This window comes from Lissotriton helveticus, chromosome 12 (assembly GCF_964261635.1).
Source record: "Lissotriton helveticus chromosome 12, aLisHel1.1, whole genome shotgun sequence".
NCBI lineage: Eukaryota > Metazoa > Chordata > Amphibia > Caudata > Salamandridae > Lissotriton > Lissotriton helveticus.
In genome coordinates, this window is record NC_136073.1 from 797,333,491 (window position 1) to 797,351,529 (window position 18,039).

Sequence of the window (18,039 nt, forward strand, 5' to 3'; positions counted from 1 at the left end):
TCCGGTCGCTATATATTAATATTTCACAAACAACTCAAAGGAGGTGGTAACCCATTTGAAAATATTAAGGGGGGGGGGGTCCCAAGGGACACCTTCCCCATAGTGAACATTGACAAAAACATTTGTTTTTTTAGAGTTGTTTTTTCTTGAGTGTTGTGGTCAGAAGTCAGAACTCTTCGGTTTGATCAGCTGTCGGATCAAGAAACCGATAAAAGGGGCCTGTCCGCTGGGTGGGGAGGTGGGCCCTAGCTTCTCATTTACAAGTTGCTGGTCTTACATGAGTGATCCAGTCTTTGGTAGTAAGGTTCAATGACCTTTTTAATCGGGAATGTAGCATCATTCTACCCTGACTAACAAAAAAAATCCCCAACCAAGGGTACCCCAACTGGCCTATAAGGGCTCTCTGCAGTGCTGGGACATCTGTAGTATTATCACTTGACCAGTGCAAGTGTCCACCCTGTTTTGCCCATCATTTTACACTGGGCACACTTCCGCTATGAGACCACCGCCAACTTCGGTATTATGTTAAAACTATTTCTCCGTCACTATGAAATATAGCACTTCGAATGCGGCAGTTTTCAAACTTTAATAAAATTACAAATCGAAAAGTCTTATTACTTTAACCTTTCGAAAAGAACACTCTGTTAGGGGCAGACTGTGCAGAAGAGGACGAAGGCAAGAGGATGGGTGAGCGAAAGCAGTGGCATGAGGACATCCAACTCTCTCTTAAGGAAGAGAAAATAAACAAAGGGAAAACATAAAAAAGCAAACAAAAAAATGCCAGTGGACAGTTAGAGAAATTTAAAAAAAAGGAAAAAGTGGTAAGAGGAAACAATGGATACGGGGAATCGAAAAAACATAACACGGGGCAGAGAAAAATATATGGGACAAAGAGAAATTGAAGTAATACAATGGGATAACACTGAGGAAGTTTTTGAAATTAAAAAAAATGATTAATGACACCGAACAACTTGACACTCAACTTTATAAAGAATTTGTAGTCTTTGTGCTTTCACTTACTCAATATCGATTGGGACTACATATCCCAACCTGGGTTTTACGTTCATTGCTTTTGGGCTTGTCCGTTCGGTTGTGATGAACCAAGAATACAGCTTCCAGGACGCACTAAGCTAAGTGAAAGCCCTGGAAAGGAATGTGTGTTCCTTGTGACATGGCGACAAGTGGCTAGAAGCCCTACCTGCACAACGATAGCTTCTTCACCCGTTGCTAGGATGCCACCTAACCCATTTTGGGGGGCACCATAATGACAGTCCTGCACTTGTCTGTTAGAAATAATTAACCACCAATACTTTCAAATTTTTGCCAAGTTCTTTATACCAACCCCAATCTAATTTCTTCTTTCCAGGTATCCGGTACCCTGACCTCGATGTAACTGAGTTAAGAAGGGGTTTTGTACCTCAGCAGGAGATCACATACCAGCAGGAGCTAGTGCACCACGAGGATACGGCGCACGAGCAGACGTTCGTGGCTCAGGAGGAGATCATGCACCAGCAGGAGGAGGTCCCAGAACTTCCGTACGACATTCTTCAGAAAGAAGGTATGTATCGTTTCTCCTTGGGACCAGTGAATATTGAGCTGAGGATCTCTTCTTTGTTTCCCGATATACTTACTAGGGGCATGGGTGTAAAGGGTAGCCGGTAGTAGATTCTACCACTCCCCCAAAACGTTGGTACTTTCGGCACGTTCTCTACCCATGTTCTACCACCCATGACGAGAAGGGCAGCTATAGAAAAATGTAGTGCCCTAAATTCCCGAAGAAAGATCTTAGCTGTCCTCCATCCAGCATCATAGTGCCAATAGATGCTGAGGCACATGAGGTCAACCCTGTGATGTCACTGGTGGTCAGAAGATGCTTGATGAGATTTCTGCTACCTCTTGGCCTTCAGGTAAACTGAAGTCGATGCCTGACGGTCTTCTTATTGGTGGATACTCTCTGGTCATCCAACTCACAGACCGGGTCCACGGATGGGACAGGGTTTGGAAGAGGTCCTGTTGGGTACCGCCTGGGTCATGTTTTAGAATTAAGAACTGAGTTTACTAGTTGTCCTGAGAGAGAAAAGTTTACCTTGGGTTGCATGTCACAATATTGATAACAAACACGTCATCTGACATGACTATTGTCACTTAAGTATTGTTTACAGAAGTATCTCTCCTTTCAGTATAGCGTTTCTATTCCATGCAAAGGGGAAATACTTTTATAAATTATATTAAAGACACATTTTGTTCTTGGGCAATATTTAGACCTCGATATTCTGGTGCCATACCTTGAGGTGAAAATGACCGCTACTAGCTATCATAAGGTTAGACAGTTATGGTTCAAAAGAAGTTATTTATCTGTGTTTTAATGTGGGGGCTTTTTACAAAACAGCCACTTCCTGGTGCAGGTGTCTCTGTTGGAAGGCAGTTTATGACTAAACCCATCTCTTCCTGAGGCGTGGGAACCGAAGCCTCCTGGACTGCTAGATCCCAAACAAGGTTTTACCAGTTGTGTTGGAATTTCGTTCAAAGGGTCATAGTGTATATTTTAAGGGGTTGAGTTTGCTATCCCAAAGGTTTAGAGATGAGCTGTGGAAGCCTCTCGAAGGGATTCCGTTTCAGCTTTTCATGAAATAATTGCCATATTTGATTCATTTCTCATATCTAAGCAATGGGTCTTCCAGAGCTGGCTCCCCAGTACCCGGATGGTCCTGCCACCATGGGCGTGTGGTTCAATCTAGCCTGGTTAATCAGGTTTGTGTGTCCAAACCTTGAGGTCTGTTTCAGAGTATCTTGGAAACTTGGAAGATGTTACTAATTACCTCCTGGGAAAACGGTTAGTGTTAGCTTTAGGATTAAGAAGGACTTTCACTTGGTCTTAGGCTAAATGTTGACATTAAGAAAAAAAACATTACTACCCAACCATGAGCTATTATTTATAGTAATGGCAAGTTAATGGATTAAGGATAGAATTAAGAGTAACGTTTACACTGTGTAATGAATGGTGTATAAGTATTCTAGTGTTATGGACAATTTCCCACACAATTGTGGCTTCTTGACTCTGATAACTAGAACTAGCCATTAAGGATGAGCTAGCCTTGTCAAAGATCATTACTTTAAAAAGGAGAATATTTTTATGCCTTAAAGGAAATAAGTATTTTCTTTTTTATTTTAATGCAATATTAGTGTCCAGGCTAAGCAACAATAATAGGAGAGTTTCATGGCCTTTTAGTTGTGTCACTGATTAAAAGTAGATCTATAATTTTGATTTTATCAGAGCAGTAGAGTTCAACTTGTGGTAATCATCAGGAATAACGTAAAGGATATAGCTACACTTATGATTAGGATTGTGCATTTACGTATGGTTTGTTTTATGTTTCGGATTAAAGCTATGTTTGGAGTTGGGTGAATCTATATTGCTCGATGACCACAGCCTGTTGACTTTTCTGCCTTAGGGTAGCGAGAGAGTCCTTACCACACCTGTCGTACATGATGGTTTACATGTTGTTTTAGGAGGCAAGGTTTTAGATTACAACTTTATTTCACTGTACGGCTTTGGTTATTCTGATAGGTATTTAACGTTGTTGATTTGAGTGTTTTTTTAGCCTTTTATACACAAATTGCCAGACTGTACTATTTATTGTTATCTGCTCATATAGTAGTTCATTTACAAACCTACATTATTACCTGTGCTTTGTTCCTATTTAGTTGAACTGCCTCCGCTCCTTATGATGGGCGAGCCTGTGTTTTCTCCAAGAGGCCGTAAACCCACGCCGAAATGTGAGGATCAAGACTCCTGCCCAACAGCCGACATTGCTCCCCCGATGAGAGGCAACCTGCCAGATTTCCCTCCGGGCAAGCCCAGCAGTGACAACATTGCGAACATCTGCGTGGACGAAAGAGTGCGGTCCAACTACGGTTCCCACAACCTGCCGCAGACTGGGTTCAGCCATCTTAGCCGCCAGGGTGATGCTATCACCAATATTGAGGAGGGCTTCAGCCAATGCTGCTACCTGGAGGATCGGCTCAGCTGTGCTCAGGAAGTGGTGAGTGGATGTCAGCTATGTTTGAGAAGTGGGTAGAGTTTGTTAGCTTCGTACATGGAGTTGTGAGTGTTTATGTCCTCAGGTTCTGTTGTAGGAAGGAAGTGATGAGAAGACATGTCCTACTCTGGTAATGAGATCCATCTGTCCGCTGTGTACGCAGTGAATATTTATGCAGCCAGACTCTGATGTGGATAGTTGGTTATTAGTGATTCCTGACCATGGGCCAAATTATAAAATAAGTGCCCTCAACAATGGGTATTTGTGCTCACTTTGTGTGCCCCTGAGACACTTTGGTATAATTGAAGGGGCTTCAGATATATGTCACATTTTGTGCCAAGGGATCATAAGAGAGCCCGTCCTCCATTGATGGGGGGCACAGCCCCTTGCAAATGATGGAACACTTTGTCTCTGCACAATGCTATATTACAGACGTGGCGGTACAAAAAGGGGTGGTGATGGACGGAGCATCCGAACCAATCAAACACTCACACCCAGTCAAAAGATCTGGGTTTAAACAGCGGGTCTGTCTTTTAATAATGCATTGTACCGAATTAAGGCACAGATGTGTGCCTGCACTTGGAACCGCACACTTGCTGTGATAGAGCACGCTGTCCACTCTTCACACAGATTAGTGTGTGTCATGGTGCGGAGTAGGACAGTGTGTCATAGTCTTACTATTGTGGTTGTGGTTGTGATGAAAGATCTGAGGCTTTGCGCAGGAAGTAGTATTAAGCCATTTCTGAATTGCATGGCAGTCAGGACTTTCTAAACAACAGTCCTTTGTGAGTACTATTATTTACTTATTGGGTAACTAATAATATTGTAAATTAGGTAATCTTGTTACTACTTTGGGGAACTTGACTCTCCTGGAGCGGCGAAGTTAAGGAGGGGAGGCGTACTCGAGAAGATATGGGCGAGGTCCCCAGTCATGCAGAAGTGTGGAGAAGTGTGGCTCAATGGTTAGAGCGGCAGACCCTGATGCAGCGGTCTAGCCCGGGACCAGGGTTCAATTCCCGCCTCGGCGGTTCTCGGGCTCAATTTTCTCGGACCTGATAATTCTCGCCTCGGTGCCTATTCTAATCATGGGTCCCACTCTGCAACTCTGGGCAATAGCTTGCTTAATCTCCACAACGGCCTCAACAGCGCTAGGATGCCTGGCTTCACCTTGGGGGTGCCCAGGGGTGGGCACTTCACAGGGAGAAGCCAGGAAGGGTTCCACAGCAGTATGGGAACAAGCGCCGAGATGCCTCATCGGTGATTCGAGCGCTATACAAGTACTACACATTTACATTTACACATTTACATGCAGCCTGCAAAATCAGACACCAGGAGTGGTTCATGTGTCATTGTGAGCTGCCAAGGCAACTCTGGTGACGTTGTGAAAAAATCCAGAGCCCCCACCGATTTCATTGTGGTGTCTTTGTTTATGAAATATCCGGGCCATGAAGCTACTGCTTTTTTCGGACATGCATATTTCATTTAAATCCACATGGGAGACACTTTTATATTTATTTTCCCAGGGTACACAACAGATTACCTGCCAAAGACGGCTGAGAGCAGTGAATGTTATGTTATGTTAAGTGTTTTTATAAAGCTCTCGTATGCCCCCAAGGGACTCTGTTCCATTACTAATACTCACCAAATGATTGTTAAGAAATGAGCAAAATCTGAAAGATCTAGCCAAAGCCTTGCCATAGCTACAGCGTACTGATCTGTGGTGATTGGACTTTAATTGCTTTACCCTTTCAAACCAGGATTTTGGGGGATGATGGGTTTGTTTTGGGTTTTTCTTTTTTGGGTGTTGGCCAACGATTAGTGAAAGTCTGCAGGACATGGGCCCTTCCCATCTGTCTCCTGAAGCTGGTGAGAACTCATATGCTTTGTCCAGCAAATGGCGGATGCTCATCGGCTCCTTGTGAGAATAGAGGAGTCTTATCCCCAGATGCATTAAGAACCCATTTTGCTAATCCTTATTAGCGAAAAATAACGATTCGCTAATAAGGAATTGCAAAATGCTATGCATGAAGAAATCACTAAAATAATAGCGATTTCTTAAAATTCCTTAATTGCGACTCGCAAATTGCGAGTTGCAATTAGGGAATACCTCCCCATTCATTCCTATGGGCCTAGAGGCCCATAGGAATGAATGGGAGGACAATCTCAATTTGCGATTCTCAATTAGAGAATCGCAAATTGAGATTGCAATTTTAAGGGTGCCAGGGTGTCAAAAGGACACCCTGTTGCACCCCTGAAATCTGCATATGGGTACATCTTGCGCACACACATGCCCTAAGGGCATGTTTGTGTGTAAAATGGAACTTTGAAAAATGCACTTTAGTGGATTTTTCAAACTTTTTGCAAATTACCATGAAGTTCAACTTCATGGTAATTTGTGACCCCTATTAGCGAAATCGCTATTTTTTTTAACTTTAATGCATTGCATTTAAGGAATCTCAATTTGAGAATCCTTAAATGCAAGTAATCGCAACTTTGCGATTTCTAAAATTGCGATTTTTGCATTTGGGGTGATGCATCCCAAATGCAAAAATGCCGGTCACAAAAGTGCCCAGTCTGCGATGGGATTTTATCTTGATGCATCTATGCCTTAATCAATAATGATTGAGTGGGAATCTTGAGGCTTCTTCAACCATGCACAAGTGCACAATTATTTCCTGGACTAGATTCCTCCTCTCTGTTCTACCAGACCAGCCTCTGGAACTAAAGAAGGTCTGGAGTGTTGCATGGCACTTGCATGGGAACCAATAAGTAGGACCGGGCCTGGTTGATCACACGGCTGGTCTACATGTCATGTGACGGACTCTACCTCAGGCCTATTGACCTTTCAGAGGTGTGCCTAACATGTGACTGGGTCCCAGCAGTCTTTTAGTGGCACTTGCCTATTGATTCTTATCTCACCTACCACCTTTCCCTCTCTTTCTGCTGTTCCCTTTTTGGCTTGCGTTATTAATAGGTTTTGATATCTTTGTGTCTCTCTTATATGATGTTTAGTGGAAGAATGGCCTGGACCAGTACTGTGAAGAGGAGTTCTCTGTGAAGACCAGGCACCACCAGTGCTGTAAACGGAGAGGGTCCGCGAGAGAGGCCTGCTTTGCGAAAGAGGCTCCCGACTCTGGCTATGAGTCTACGATTGACAGTCCACCTGAACCTTTGGAAGGGGAGAGTATCGATGTCCCAGAGCTAGCCAACCCCCGATCTCTCAGCCCTTGCTCTGAAGACCAGGCCTCTGCATCCGGCAAGTGCCGCAAAGCAAAACCTGGAAGCAGCCGTAGGGTGAAGGTGCCCAAGCTGTCCTTCCCTCCAGGAGAACCCTCAGATAGCTGCATCCAGAACATCTGCCGGCTCAGGAAGTTCCGACCCCAGTACACCACCAAGGACTACCCCCAGACTGGGTACGGATGGCTGCAGCGGCAAATCAAAGCGATCAACCGCATGGAGATCGATCTTAAGAATTGCTGCAAAAATGAGAACATCACCTGTGCCCACGCAGTGGTAAGTGTAGGCGTGGGGGTTGGAGTGCTTACTATAACATTACCCTGAACAATTGACACCAGTCAAAATTAAGAAGCAAGCAGGAAGGAAATTAACATCCATAAAATCACAGCATTTTACACACAAATATATACTTCAATGGTACTGAGAACGTGGATGTATAATTTCAGTTTTTCCATTTACCGTCTCTATCTTTCACTCCCTCTCAGAAAAGTTTGTTCAAGGATTAGTTAATTTTGACATGGGAACTAAAGTGTGTACAAATAAAATCTAAATAGACCAAATATTAACACGTTACGGGGGCAACTTTACCGTAGCTCCCACCATGGATGATTCATGATGTCATAAAAGTTATTTCACACACACCTTACCACTGCACTTCATGTATGATATCACTAATGTTGACATATTGATGGAATCATGCTTTAAAATGGAAAAGATGTCGAGCACCCCTACACAATCCGATCATAATAAGTAATGTAAGGAGCATTTAAAGATGTATGATGACGTGTTCATCATACATAAAAACCAGAACTTACAGTCAAAACCCACTCAGAAGTGAGCAGAGGGACTGGTTTTGGCAGTGTTAGGCCTCAGCAGCGAGGTATAGCTTGGATCATTTGGCACAGCAAGCAAGTGACCTACGTCCGGGCACGCCCCATGTCACTTATAGCATAACATCAAACTAGTGCCTTAATTTCTAAAACAATAAGTGCCAGGGCTAAAGGTATCTCCTAGGATGCAACTGCAGCATGTACTATCCACTGCCCCTGCCAATGCAGCAAAATTTCAGTGCCTATACTATTATGTTTTAGTGCATATGGAATTACTAAACTAATGTGCTCTGCTGAAATAAACAGACAGTGACACCATGTGGTAGACAGCCATAAAAAAAGTTCTGGTTTGAAGAATTAAGTGATACTGCTGAGCACCTGAAAACACTTGCACAAATTAATCACAAAAAGCGATTGGAGGAAGTTGTAAATAGTGAATACCACTGGCCATCAATGTAGATAACATTCACATCCCATAAGGGATTAAGGCCAGCTACACCACCTAATATTTTCAGGGTCTGCAGAGCATACCAGCCAACATTCCCATTAAGGCTGACTTGTTAGTTCCCACTTTGAAAGCTAACTTCAACATTGAGTAGAATTCATTAATGTATGTTCTGTCTCTAATAAGCATACATGCCTCTTCTGGGGACCACATATTGTACTGAGGAGGGGTGAACAGCAATACCCTCTCAAAAGCCCCCTCAACCAGAAAGTGCATGCCTTCCCTGTAATGTGCCAACCTATGCATAATTAGGAATTGCTCATAGAATGGAGTTAAACATCTGAAATAGTTGTTATACTTAGTACAATTATTATTATTTTTTTTTAGCAAAGGCAAGGATATTAGACAACAATCAGATATTAATCTAAATTAGTATGCTTTTCACTGATAGGGGAGAGATCTTTAGCAGTTAGCAGAAATAATTGATGATTACTGTTTGAGAAAGCGGGCATAACAATCGCTACCTGAAGGAAGAGGACGTTGTCAGCCTTAAATTAATGCTACTTAAGGCCCCATCCCTGGTTTTGGTTTGGCTGTCCAGGTATGATTGACAGCCATCACTCCTCCCCTGATTAATAATAGTCATTAGCCTTATTTTAAGGGTGAACGTAGGTAGCTACCACCCTATAAACATTCATTGGTGCCCCTAGGTAACAAGCTGGTATCACTCAACTTTCATAGTTCTTACAAAACATTGCCTCCAAGCTGGATGCTGTTCTAGGGGATGAGAATGTGTTTAACAGGCTGCTGATAACTCGAGAATAAGGATGGTGCATATATACTAAATGAGTATGACATCCTAGAGCACCCAAAACATATGACTTCTGCATACTGCAGCTGCCATCTTGGAATGAACACCAGGCGGTAAACCGCGACAGCCAAGTCCAAGCACCATTTCCTTTCACATAGTTTACATGCTTTCTTTCTTTCTCTCCTCTCTAGTGGGAAGATGTGCTTCTAGACTTCTGTCGACAAGAACTGCAGGTGAAAACGAGGCACTACGAATGCTGTGAAGAACTGGAGCCCTCTGCCCAGTTGGCCTGCTTCGCCAGTAGAGCCCCTCATCCTGGCTACGACAAGCAACTCGAGACTATTGACCTGGGGTTTATCAACGCCACAGCCCTGGCCATGATCTGTGGAAGCGCAAAACTGCAGACCAAACAGTGAGTGTCTGGGCCCTGTTTCTAGGAACACCAATAGTGGTTGTGATTAAGAATGCGATTAGAAGAAAGCTTGTCTACAAAGGAGAGGAGTAGAGTTGTGTTTAAGGAAGGGATGAAAAGGAAGCTTGTGGGGAAAAGACAGCTGTAGGTAGATGGGTTAAGGAAGAGCTGAGAAGGGAGCTTGTGTATGAGTGAAAGCAGTGGGGAGATGGTTTAAGGAAGGGATGAAAAGGAAGCTTGTGGAGGAATGACAGCTGTAGGAAGATGGTTTAAGGGAAGGGATGAAAAGGAAGCTTGTGTAGGAATGAAAGCAGTAGGGAGATAGTTTAAGGAAGGGTGGAAAGGAAGCCTGTGTAGGAATAGCAGCTGTAGGAAAATGGGTTCAGGGAAGGAGTGAAAAGGAAGCTTATGTAGGAATAGTAGCTGTAGGAAGATGGGTTAAGGAAGGGATGAAAAGGAAGCTTGTGTAGGAATGAAAGCAGGAGGGGGATAGTTTCAGGAAGGGTGGAAAGGAAGCCTGTGTAGGAATAGCAGCTGTAGGAAAATGGGTTAAGGAAGGGATGAAAAGGAAGCTTGTGGAGGAATGACAGCTGTAGGAAGATGGTTTAAGGGAAGGGTGGAAAAGAAGCCTGTGTAGGAATAGCAGCTGTAGGAAAATGGGTTGAGGGAAGGAGTGAAAAGGAAGCTTATGTAGGAATAACAGCTGTAGGAAGATGGGTTAAGGAAGGGATGAAAAGGAAGCTTGTGTAGGAATGAAAGCAGGAGGGAGATAGTTTAAGGAAGGGTGGAAAGGAAGCCTGTGTAGGAATAGCAGCTGTAGGAAAATGGGTTCAGGGAAGGAGTGAAAAGGAAGCTTATGTAGGAATAGTAGCTGTAGGAAGATGGGTTAAGGAGGGGATGAGAAGAAAGCTTGTATAGGAATGAAAGGAGAAAGGGGTGTATTTAAGTATGTGATTAGAAGAATGCGGTCATATATATACGCGCAGTAGGCAGTATGTTTAGGGATGGAGTGAGAAACAAGCTTGCAGAAAATGCAGCGGCATAACAAAAGTTGAGGGGGGGGTCCTGCAAAGGGCATGGAGCCCCCCACTCTACGGACCCGGTCAGGAGCTCTCAGGCCGCCCGTGGACAGTGCCAGAGAGGGGTCCCTGGAGCTCTCACACCGCGAGAGCTGCGGGGGCTATTGTTACTCCACCCCGAGAATGAGAGGAAAAGAGAACCTATGTAAGGATGAGATTATAAGAAAGATTGTCTATACATGAGAGAAGTAGGGAGTATGCCCAAGTATGGGATCTGAAGCTATCTTGCTTCAAATGTGAGGAGATGGGGGGGGGGGGGTGCAAGGAAGAGATGAGAGAAGGTGTGTTTAAAGATGGGATGAGCAGGACGTTTGTCTAAAAATGAAAGGAACAAGGAGTGAGTTTAGCCATGGGGATGATAAGGAGGCTAGTCTAGGGGTGGGAGAAAGGAGCATGGGTTTAAGAATGGGACGAGAGAGAAGTGTGTGTGGGAATTAAAAGAGGAAGGAGCATGTATCAGGATAGGATGCCTAGGAAGCTTGACTTGGAAAGGAAAAAAGGAGGAATCTAAGATGGAATAAGAAGGGCTCTTGTCTGGGAACTGAGGAGTATGGAGAAGGGAAGGAAGCTCGTCCGCGAATGGGAAGAGATGTGCCTTGTCCAAGAGGAGAGGGTGTAGAAGCGCGTTCAGGAACATATGGGAGCTTATCTTGGAATGGCAATTGAGAGGCTAGGTGTACTAATAGTAAAAGAAAGGAGGCTGTGTAGGGACGGGTGAAGAGAGCTTCTCGAGGAATGGGATAAAGGGAGCTTGCTGTAAAAGAAAGCAAAGATAGGTATTAGTTAGGAATCAGAGGAAGAGAGAGAACAACATGTCTAGGAATGGTGGCATGGTGAGGGTTTGCCTGGGAGTGGGAGGGCAGTGGATTTGTCTATGAGAAATAAGTTTCAAAAACAATACACACTGGTCTATGAAAAAGATGTAAAGTAATCTCATCAAGTATCGTATTAAAAGGAACTGTCTTAGTAATGGTGAAAGAATAGAAAGTTTCGGAGATTTTTCCGAAGTCAGAATATAATAGATCACTAGTGTAACAGGAAGAAAGGGCGATTCTGAAGAAGGCGGGAACACAGGAACGATGAGAGCGTAAGGGAACATATCGGGGAACAGGAAGAGGTGGTACATTGTGACGGAACAGATGTACGCTAGACCCAGTTTATGAAGAAGAAGAAAAGTGGCTTGTCTATAACCAGGCAGAGTTATTTTGTCTGTGGACTGGAAGAGAAGCCATCTTGTAGAGCCCCACATGGTTCAAATGGAATGTATGATATTATCCCGCTGTATTTCTCCCCGCAGGGAATCACCACGTGGTCGTTACAACGACCGCGTTGTGATTCCGCATACCATTACTCCGCAAGTCGGAACAACGACTTGCGGAGGGGGGGTGCTGGATGTTGGTATAATGTACTATTCCAACTCCAGACTGTGCGGCCACTAGGGAAGGTGATGGATTTTAAATCCAACACCCCCCCCCCCCCGCAAGTCGTTGTTCCGACTTGCGGAGTAATGGTATGCGGAATCACAATGCAGTCGTCGCAACGACTGCATTGTGATTACCTGCGGGGAGAAAGATTTGTGGTAAACGTTGTTTACCGTTCGGTTGTAGCGGCATCTGGGGGATATGTGCATTTTAGATTCATCCCAGAAAAATAGACGTTAGGAGAGGTTTACATCTATCCCTAAAACACAAGGAATGTGTTATCATAGCAATGGTTTCTGCTGCACGACTGAGATGGGACACTACAGTCCAGAGGCTCAAGAATAGCAGTGTACATTCCCTACACTACAGCACACATTGGTCACAATGCTACAGGGACCCTAATACTGTAGTGTAGAAGTAATCCCCATTTAAAAAAAAAATTTTTTGAAGACCTTTATTGTTCGAAGAATAAATAAAGAAATACATGTCACATAGCCTGCAATCCACAGGAGCCGGCAGCTGAAAAAATAAAGGATATTCAAGAGAAACATTGATAAGTTAACACAGCCATTTAGCCGGCAACCCTGGGGTCCAGCGGCGCAGTTCAGGAAAAAACTTTGAAGCAACATTGAACATGCTGTATAATGACAATCTGGCCTGTAGTTTTTGTGTATTCTTATATTTCTCAGCTTAAACATATCGTTGCATTATTAGCATCTGCATCATGGGAGCTGTAATTTAAGTCCACATTACAATCCAATCAAAAGGTGGCAATAGCTTCCAGGTAAGGTGTGGACTCAGAATAGAGACCCTAAGGTTTTTGTATTTGCGATGCCATCATGCTGCGGGCAGGTGCTCAGTGGTATAGCTCACTAATGCAAAGTAGAAGGCACTGGTGGTCGACGACACCAGGGTGTAGAAGTAATCCCCATACTACACTGCATCACTCTGTAGACCTCAATGTTCCTTAAATTGATGATTTTTTGACGGTGTAGGCTGTCGCGTCCTTTTTTACACTCACTGTTTGAGAGTGAAAGAGGACCAAGGCACGGTCTCAATTGGGGAAATCCTGGCAACGATGGAAGTGGTCCCCAACTAACCCCAAATTCTCCAGGCCTTTGGGGAAATGCTAGGAAGATGCTGGCAGCTTGGTCCATGGACCATGACATCCCTGTAAATCTCCATGAATTCACGGTTCTTCACTGAGCTTTAGTAAATTACAAACAAAAGGCAAAAACAAAGCTCTGTATTTTAATCTCTCCCTGTGTCCTGCAGTAACTTGAGAAAATAGAAAAGATGCCTTGTGGTAAACTCTGAACTTCACCAATTCTGTAAATGTAGTGTCGTTCAGCATGTTTCCCTTGTTATTAAATGACAACAAAGAGATATAAAGACATATTTCTACTTATGTTATCAACTACTGATGCTCTGTATGGCGCCCGCATAGCAATGCTTTAATGTAGACTGTCCTCTACAATAACTTCTATGGGGAGTTCCTGCCCTGGTAAAACCATGTTATGGGGGGCCATTAATGCTCGTTAATGCATAGTACCATCGAGGCTCATTAAATCTGTGCACAGTGATGGTTCTTATTGCCTAAAGAGTTTAAATTGAGTAATTATAAGCAGTGAAATCTCATTCCTAACATAGGACACAGATCCACATTAGGCCTGGGTGCACTCCCACTATGCATTGGATTTTGTATCGCAAAAATAAAATCGAAATTTAAAAAAAAACACTTTAGTTGAAGTGAATGTGAGTGAATACTGGTTAGAAAGCGAAGAACAAAGCAATAGGAAATAAACCAGAAAAGGTAATAACTTACCCTTAATGCCCACAGCCCATCTTGTGTTAAAGTTGGTTAGTGAATAGCAATGGAGTATGTCACAATAAAAATGTGTTGGATAGTAAGTTCGAGTGGAAAGGAACAAACCCATTGGGCAATTGTGTTTTTTGATCTTCGTAGCTACTGTTGCTTATTTAAAGGCTGTAACAAGGTGATGCATAGTTGTTTGGTACCCTGATGTGTCATCCTTTGTTATTCATTTCTCCTTCTATAAAACCATACCTTTGCAGTTTCTGCTTTGTGTGCCTGAGTTCCTTCTTTTATCAATTTCTAGTTGTCATTCTGTGCAGTCCTAGAAGTTACTCATACCTTCTTACTGGTATTATAGATTACAAGTATCATAGGTGTGAAGGTTATGAAGAAGGCATCGCAGGGTGGGAGTTAAGGTTAAGTTTCTACATGAACTGGTCTATTTCCTGCCTTTTGAGGTCTTATTTTGTAACCATTTTTGATCGCTCATCAACCTAAGCTAAACTTTACCTAAGTTTTTTCCCGATAAAAAATAAAAAGAGAAATAAAGATATATATATATATATATATATATATATATATATATATATATATATATTTATTATTAATAACATATTTATTGATCCTCAACCGGGGTGAGCATAAAATAATAGACTAAAGGGTGCCTCTGACTTGTGAGGTGAGAGGGTAGATCATGCTGCTACATGGAGATTAAATACAGAATATGGCGCCCTGGTATAAAAACATTGTTTTGTGATTGCTCACTGCTATAATCCTCTCCAACGCAGAATTGATGCTGTGTCTCCCTTTCTATGTTATCACACTTTGTTAGTCCTAAAAACAATGGGATGTGTGAAATAGCGCTCTACAGAGCTAGTCACCTTCTGAACTTTTCTGGGTATATTGTGGACACAACATTGGTTGTGACAATGACAGGCCATAAGAGGGCAGTAGTTTACATAGTTTCTTCTGTTTTTGAAACAAATGAACCAGATCTTTGAGATCCCGGTTATCTTTGATATTCTGATTTTAGAGGTCCTCATTGTTTTATTCATCACTCAACCCCATTTCCAGTGGATGCATGCGATTAATTTTCATATCCATGAATTACTTTGAAATTAATCTTGGAAGATTAATATCGGAATTATTAATTTGTGGATCCTATCTTCTCTAGTTTTTTTTTTACATTATTTTCCGTTTAAACATTGTTTTTAACTGACATTAATTTAGATTTTTCAGCATATGGCTGTACAGCACCATCTACTGAATTGTTTTTTGTTTTTTTAGACTTCTTATATTTGGGGAAGAACCGCTGTGACCCCTCTTTTTTAAAGTTTCCTTTCCTAATAAGTATATATTATTTTAACTGTAGCCCTTCATTACTTCCTGGTTCTTGTCTGATGTTTTGGTGTTTTAAAGAAAAATGTTTTTTGGCTTTCTTTTTTTCCCCACTATTTCTTTGGGCCGAAAAATTCCTTTCACCCTTCCAGCACATGTAAAGTGCCGTCATTCTGTAAATGACCATTCAAAATGGCAGATTTTCACGCGGTGAATGATTTTGGGCATATGAATGATGGTAAAACATCACCATTTTTTAAGAGTGAAAAAGAGTTTGTTTTTTTGTCTTTGTTAGGAAACAAATTCCTTTGCTAGTCAAAAGCCTGACAGACGACTGCTGCCAGCAGACGATGGAGGAAGGAATACAATGTGCGGAACAAAAGGTACGTGGCGGCATGCGCTGGGTGCCGGGTTGGGACAGATTTATGTGATTATCCTAACCAAGAATGATTTTGGAAGGGAATATCAAAGCTGAACATCGAAGGCTCACAATATGTTGACCAGAATATTGAGAGACAAAATACTGAAGAGGCAAGGGCACAGTGGGAGGCAAGGATTTACGATTTTCAAGTCCACATCTACGTACCATGAAGACATAGATTTGTCGCCAAGGTGTGTATATGCTGTTAGGTATAGAAAATCTATACAAACATACCTTTCAATATTTGGTTCCTCGATTTCTGGGTACGCTATTGTGACCCCTCAATATTCCAGACCCACACTAACAAAATGTAACCCTGGGTCATCCGCTTGCTGTGTGCCGCAAATGTCTACTGTGAGAAGAAAAACTGTATTGAAAGAATTCCGGTGAGGTACTAGAGTAACTATATACTGGCTGTATGAAATCAAATGTATCCAGTGACATGGGGAGGGGGCGTCGTGAGGGGGGAACCGCAGTAATCGGCAGAACCTCCCCGCTCTTATCTGCTGCCGTCGCAGGGCAGCAAACGCAGTATGCCACTGAATGCACCATAGCACCTGGACACTTTACATGCTTACTGCCCATAGCTCTGAGGCACTTTGGTTATCAGGGTCCTCCCTGTGCATTCTCACTGCATACAGTTTGTCACTGGATTAGGTCTACGTTCTCCGTCCATAGGTATAAATGCCCTGCGTTGATCAAGATGGTAGCTCTGCACATGGTTCACATCTACAACTAATGCCACATACTTGGTTCTGCACTCACTACACCTGGGTGAAATGCTCTACGCTAATCTGTGGAGTACTCACTACTCTCATTGTGTAAAGTTCATAAGCAGAGGGATGATCAGTGGTACCCAGCTCTTCCAAATATCAAGAGAGTGTCAGATACTGTTGATGCAAGGCCAGTTTTGAACACTTTGTTGTTGCTGTGACCAACAGACACCTCAAAGTCTGTCGCAGTTAGACAGACGGAGATCTAACTACCAGCTGTCATGCCAGGAGTGGTTACGAAGCCCGGGTCTTTAACTTCAAGTAGGGAGGCCCTCATAGGAAGAATATCCTCTTTGAACTTAAAAGAAAATATTCCTTGCAGGTTCAAGGAACCCAGGCAGATCCTGGCGATTCTAGTCAGTTTTTCTTATACAGAGTGTCAATTGCTGTCCACTTCCTGTTGTTCATAAGGGTATAAATAAATCTGTGCTTAATCTTCGAGTGCGTGAAACTCTCGTAGTTTGCGAGATTACGTGATTTTTTGAAACTATTGTGCATAATAATGCGAAATGCAAAACTGCCATTAGGGGCTGTTTTATTAGCACGAAAGCCATCCTTACACCCACTTTTAGCCTCAAGATGCATTTTATTGCACCAAAACTTTACACAAAACAAAAGCACCGCGCATAACAGCTCCTCTGGTTCTGTTATTTGCTTTGTCCTAATGTGCATACGATACATCTTTTACAGCGAATGTCACACTCCCAATACCTTTTTACCCAAATAGCCTATATTTGCACAATGTGTCATCTTGCTGACCAAGAGTAATGCAAAATTATCAAAAGTTCACCAGCGTAACATATATTTTTCTCAGGCCTAGCAGGGGCGGCATGTGCAAGCTGTGCACCTGCACAGGGCCACCAAACCCCAGGGGCCACCACGCCAATATATATCCTTAATATAATAATCCTTTGAGGATGGATACATATTTGCGTGGCAGCCCCTGGCAGGGATTTGGCGGCCTCCGGCATTGTTTCACTTCCAAACACCCTGACCCCCCCCCCCTCTTCTTCACTGGCCTCCGCGCTCCGCCCCGCCCGGACCCCCTCTTCCGGGGCCCCCTACCTACGCTTCCTGCCCAGGGACACCATGAGCCTAGAGCCGCCCCTGGGCCTAGTTGAGACCAAATCCATACTTTCCGACAATGGTTATATATAATTTCTACCTCAATTAGTCTAGTGCGCTGCCTGTTTTCTTACTTTTTCCATGGTACAATAGAGCATTATTTACCCATGCTCGAAGCTAGAAGTGCCTCGAGGTCTAGAATAGGGAAGAGAAGGTTGCATTAAACCAAAACTTTCTCTTGCATACTTTTATTCAACATATCCCATCCTGCTGAACAATGAATGAATGAGTGTTTTATAAAAGCGCACTGCTGCCCTACTAGGTTCTCCTCATTCTGAGGAATCGTTAGAC

At 43.1% G+C, this 18,039-nt stretch overlaps 1 protein-coding gene across 1 annotated transcript in view; it reads left to right on the forward strand.

Annotated features, from left to right (window-relative positions):
* ECM1 (extracellular matrix protein 1) overlaps nucleotides 1–18,039 on the forward strand; it is a 37,684-nt gene that overhangs the window by 15,379 nt on the left and 4,266 nt on the right. The window contains exons 2-6 of the mRNA XM_078670741.1: nucleotides 1,367–1,558; nucleotides 3,706–4,043; nucleotides 7,053–7,553; nucleotides 9,555–9,775; nucleotides 15,725–15,812. Coding sequence (XP_078526867.1) covers nucleotides 1,367–1,558; nucleotides 3,706–4,043; nucleotides 7,053–7,553; nucleotides 9,555–9,775; nucleotides 15,725–15,812 — 1,340 coding nt within the window. The remainder of the gene's footprint in view (nucleotides 1–1,366; nucleotides 1,559–3,705; nucleotides 4,044–7,052; nucleotides 7,554–9,554; nucleotides 9,776–15,724; nucleotides 15,813–18,039) is intronic.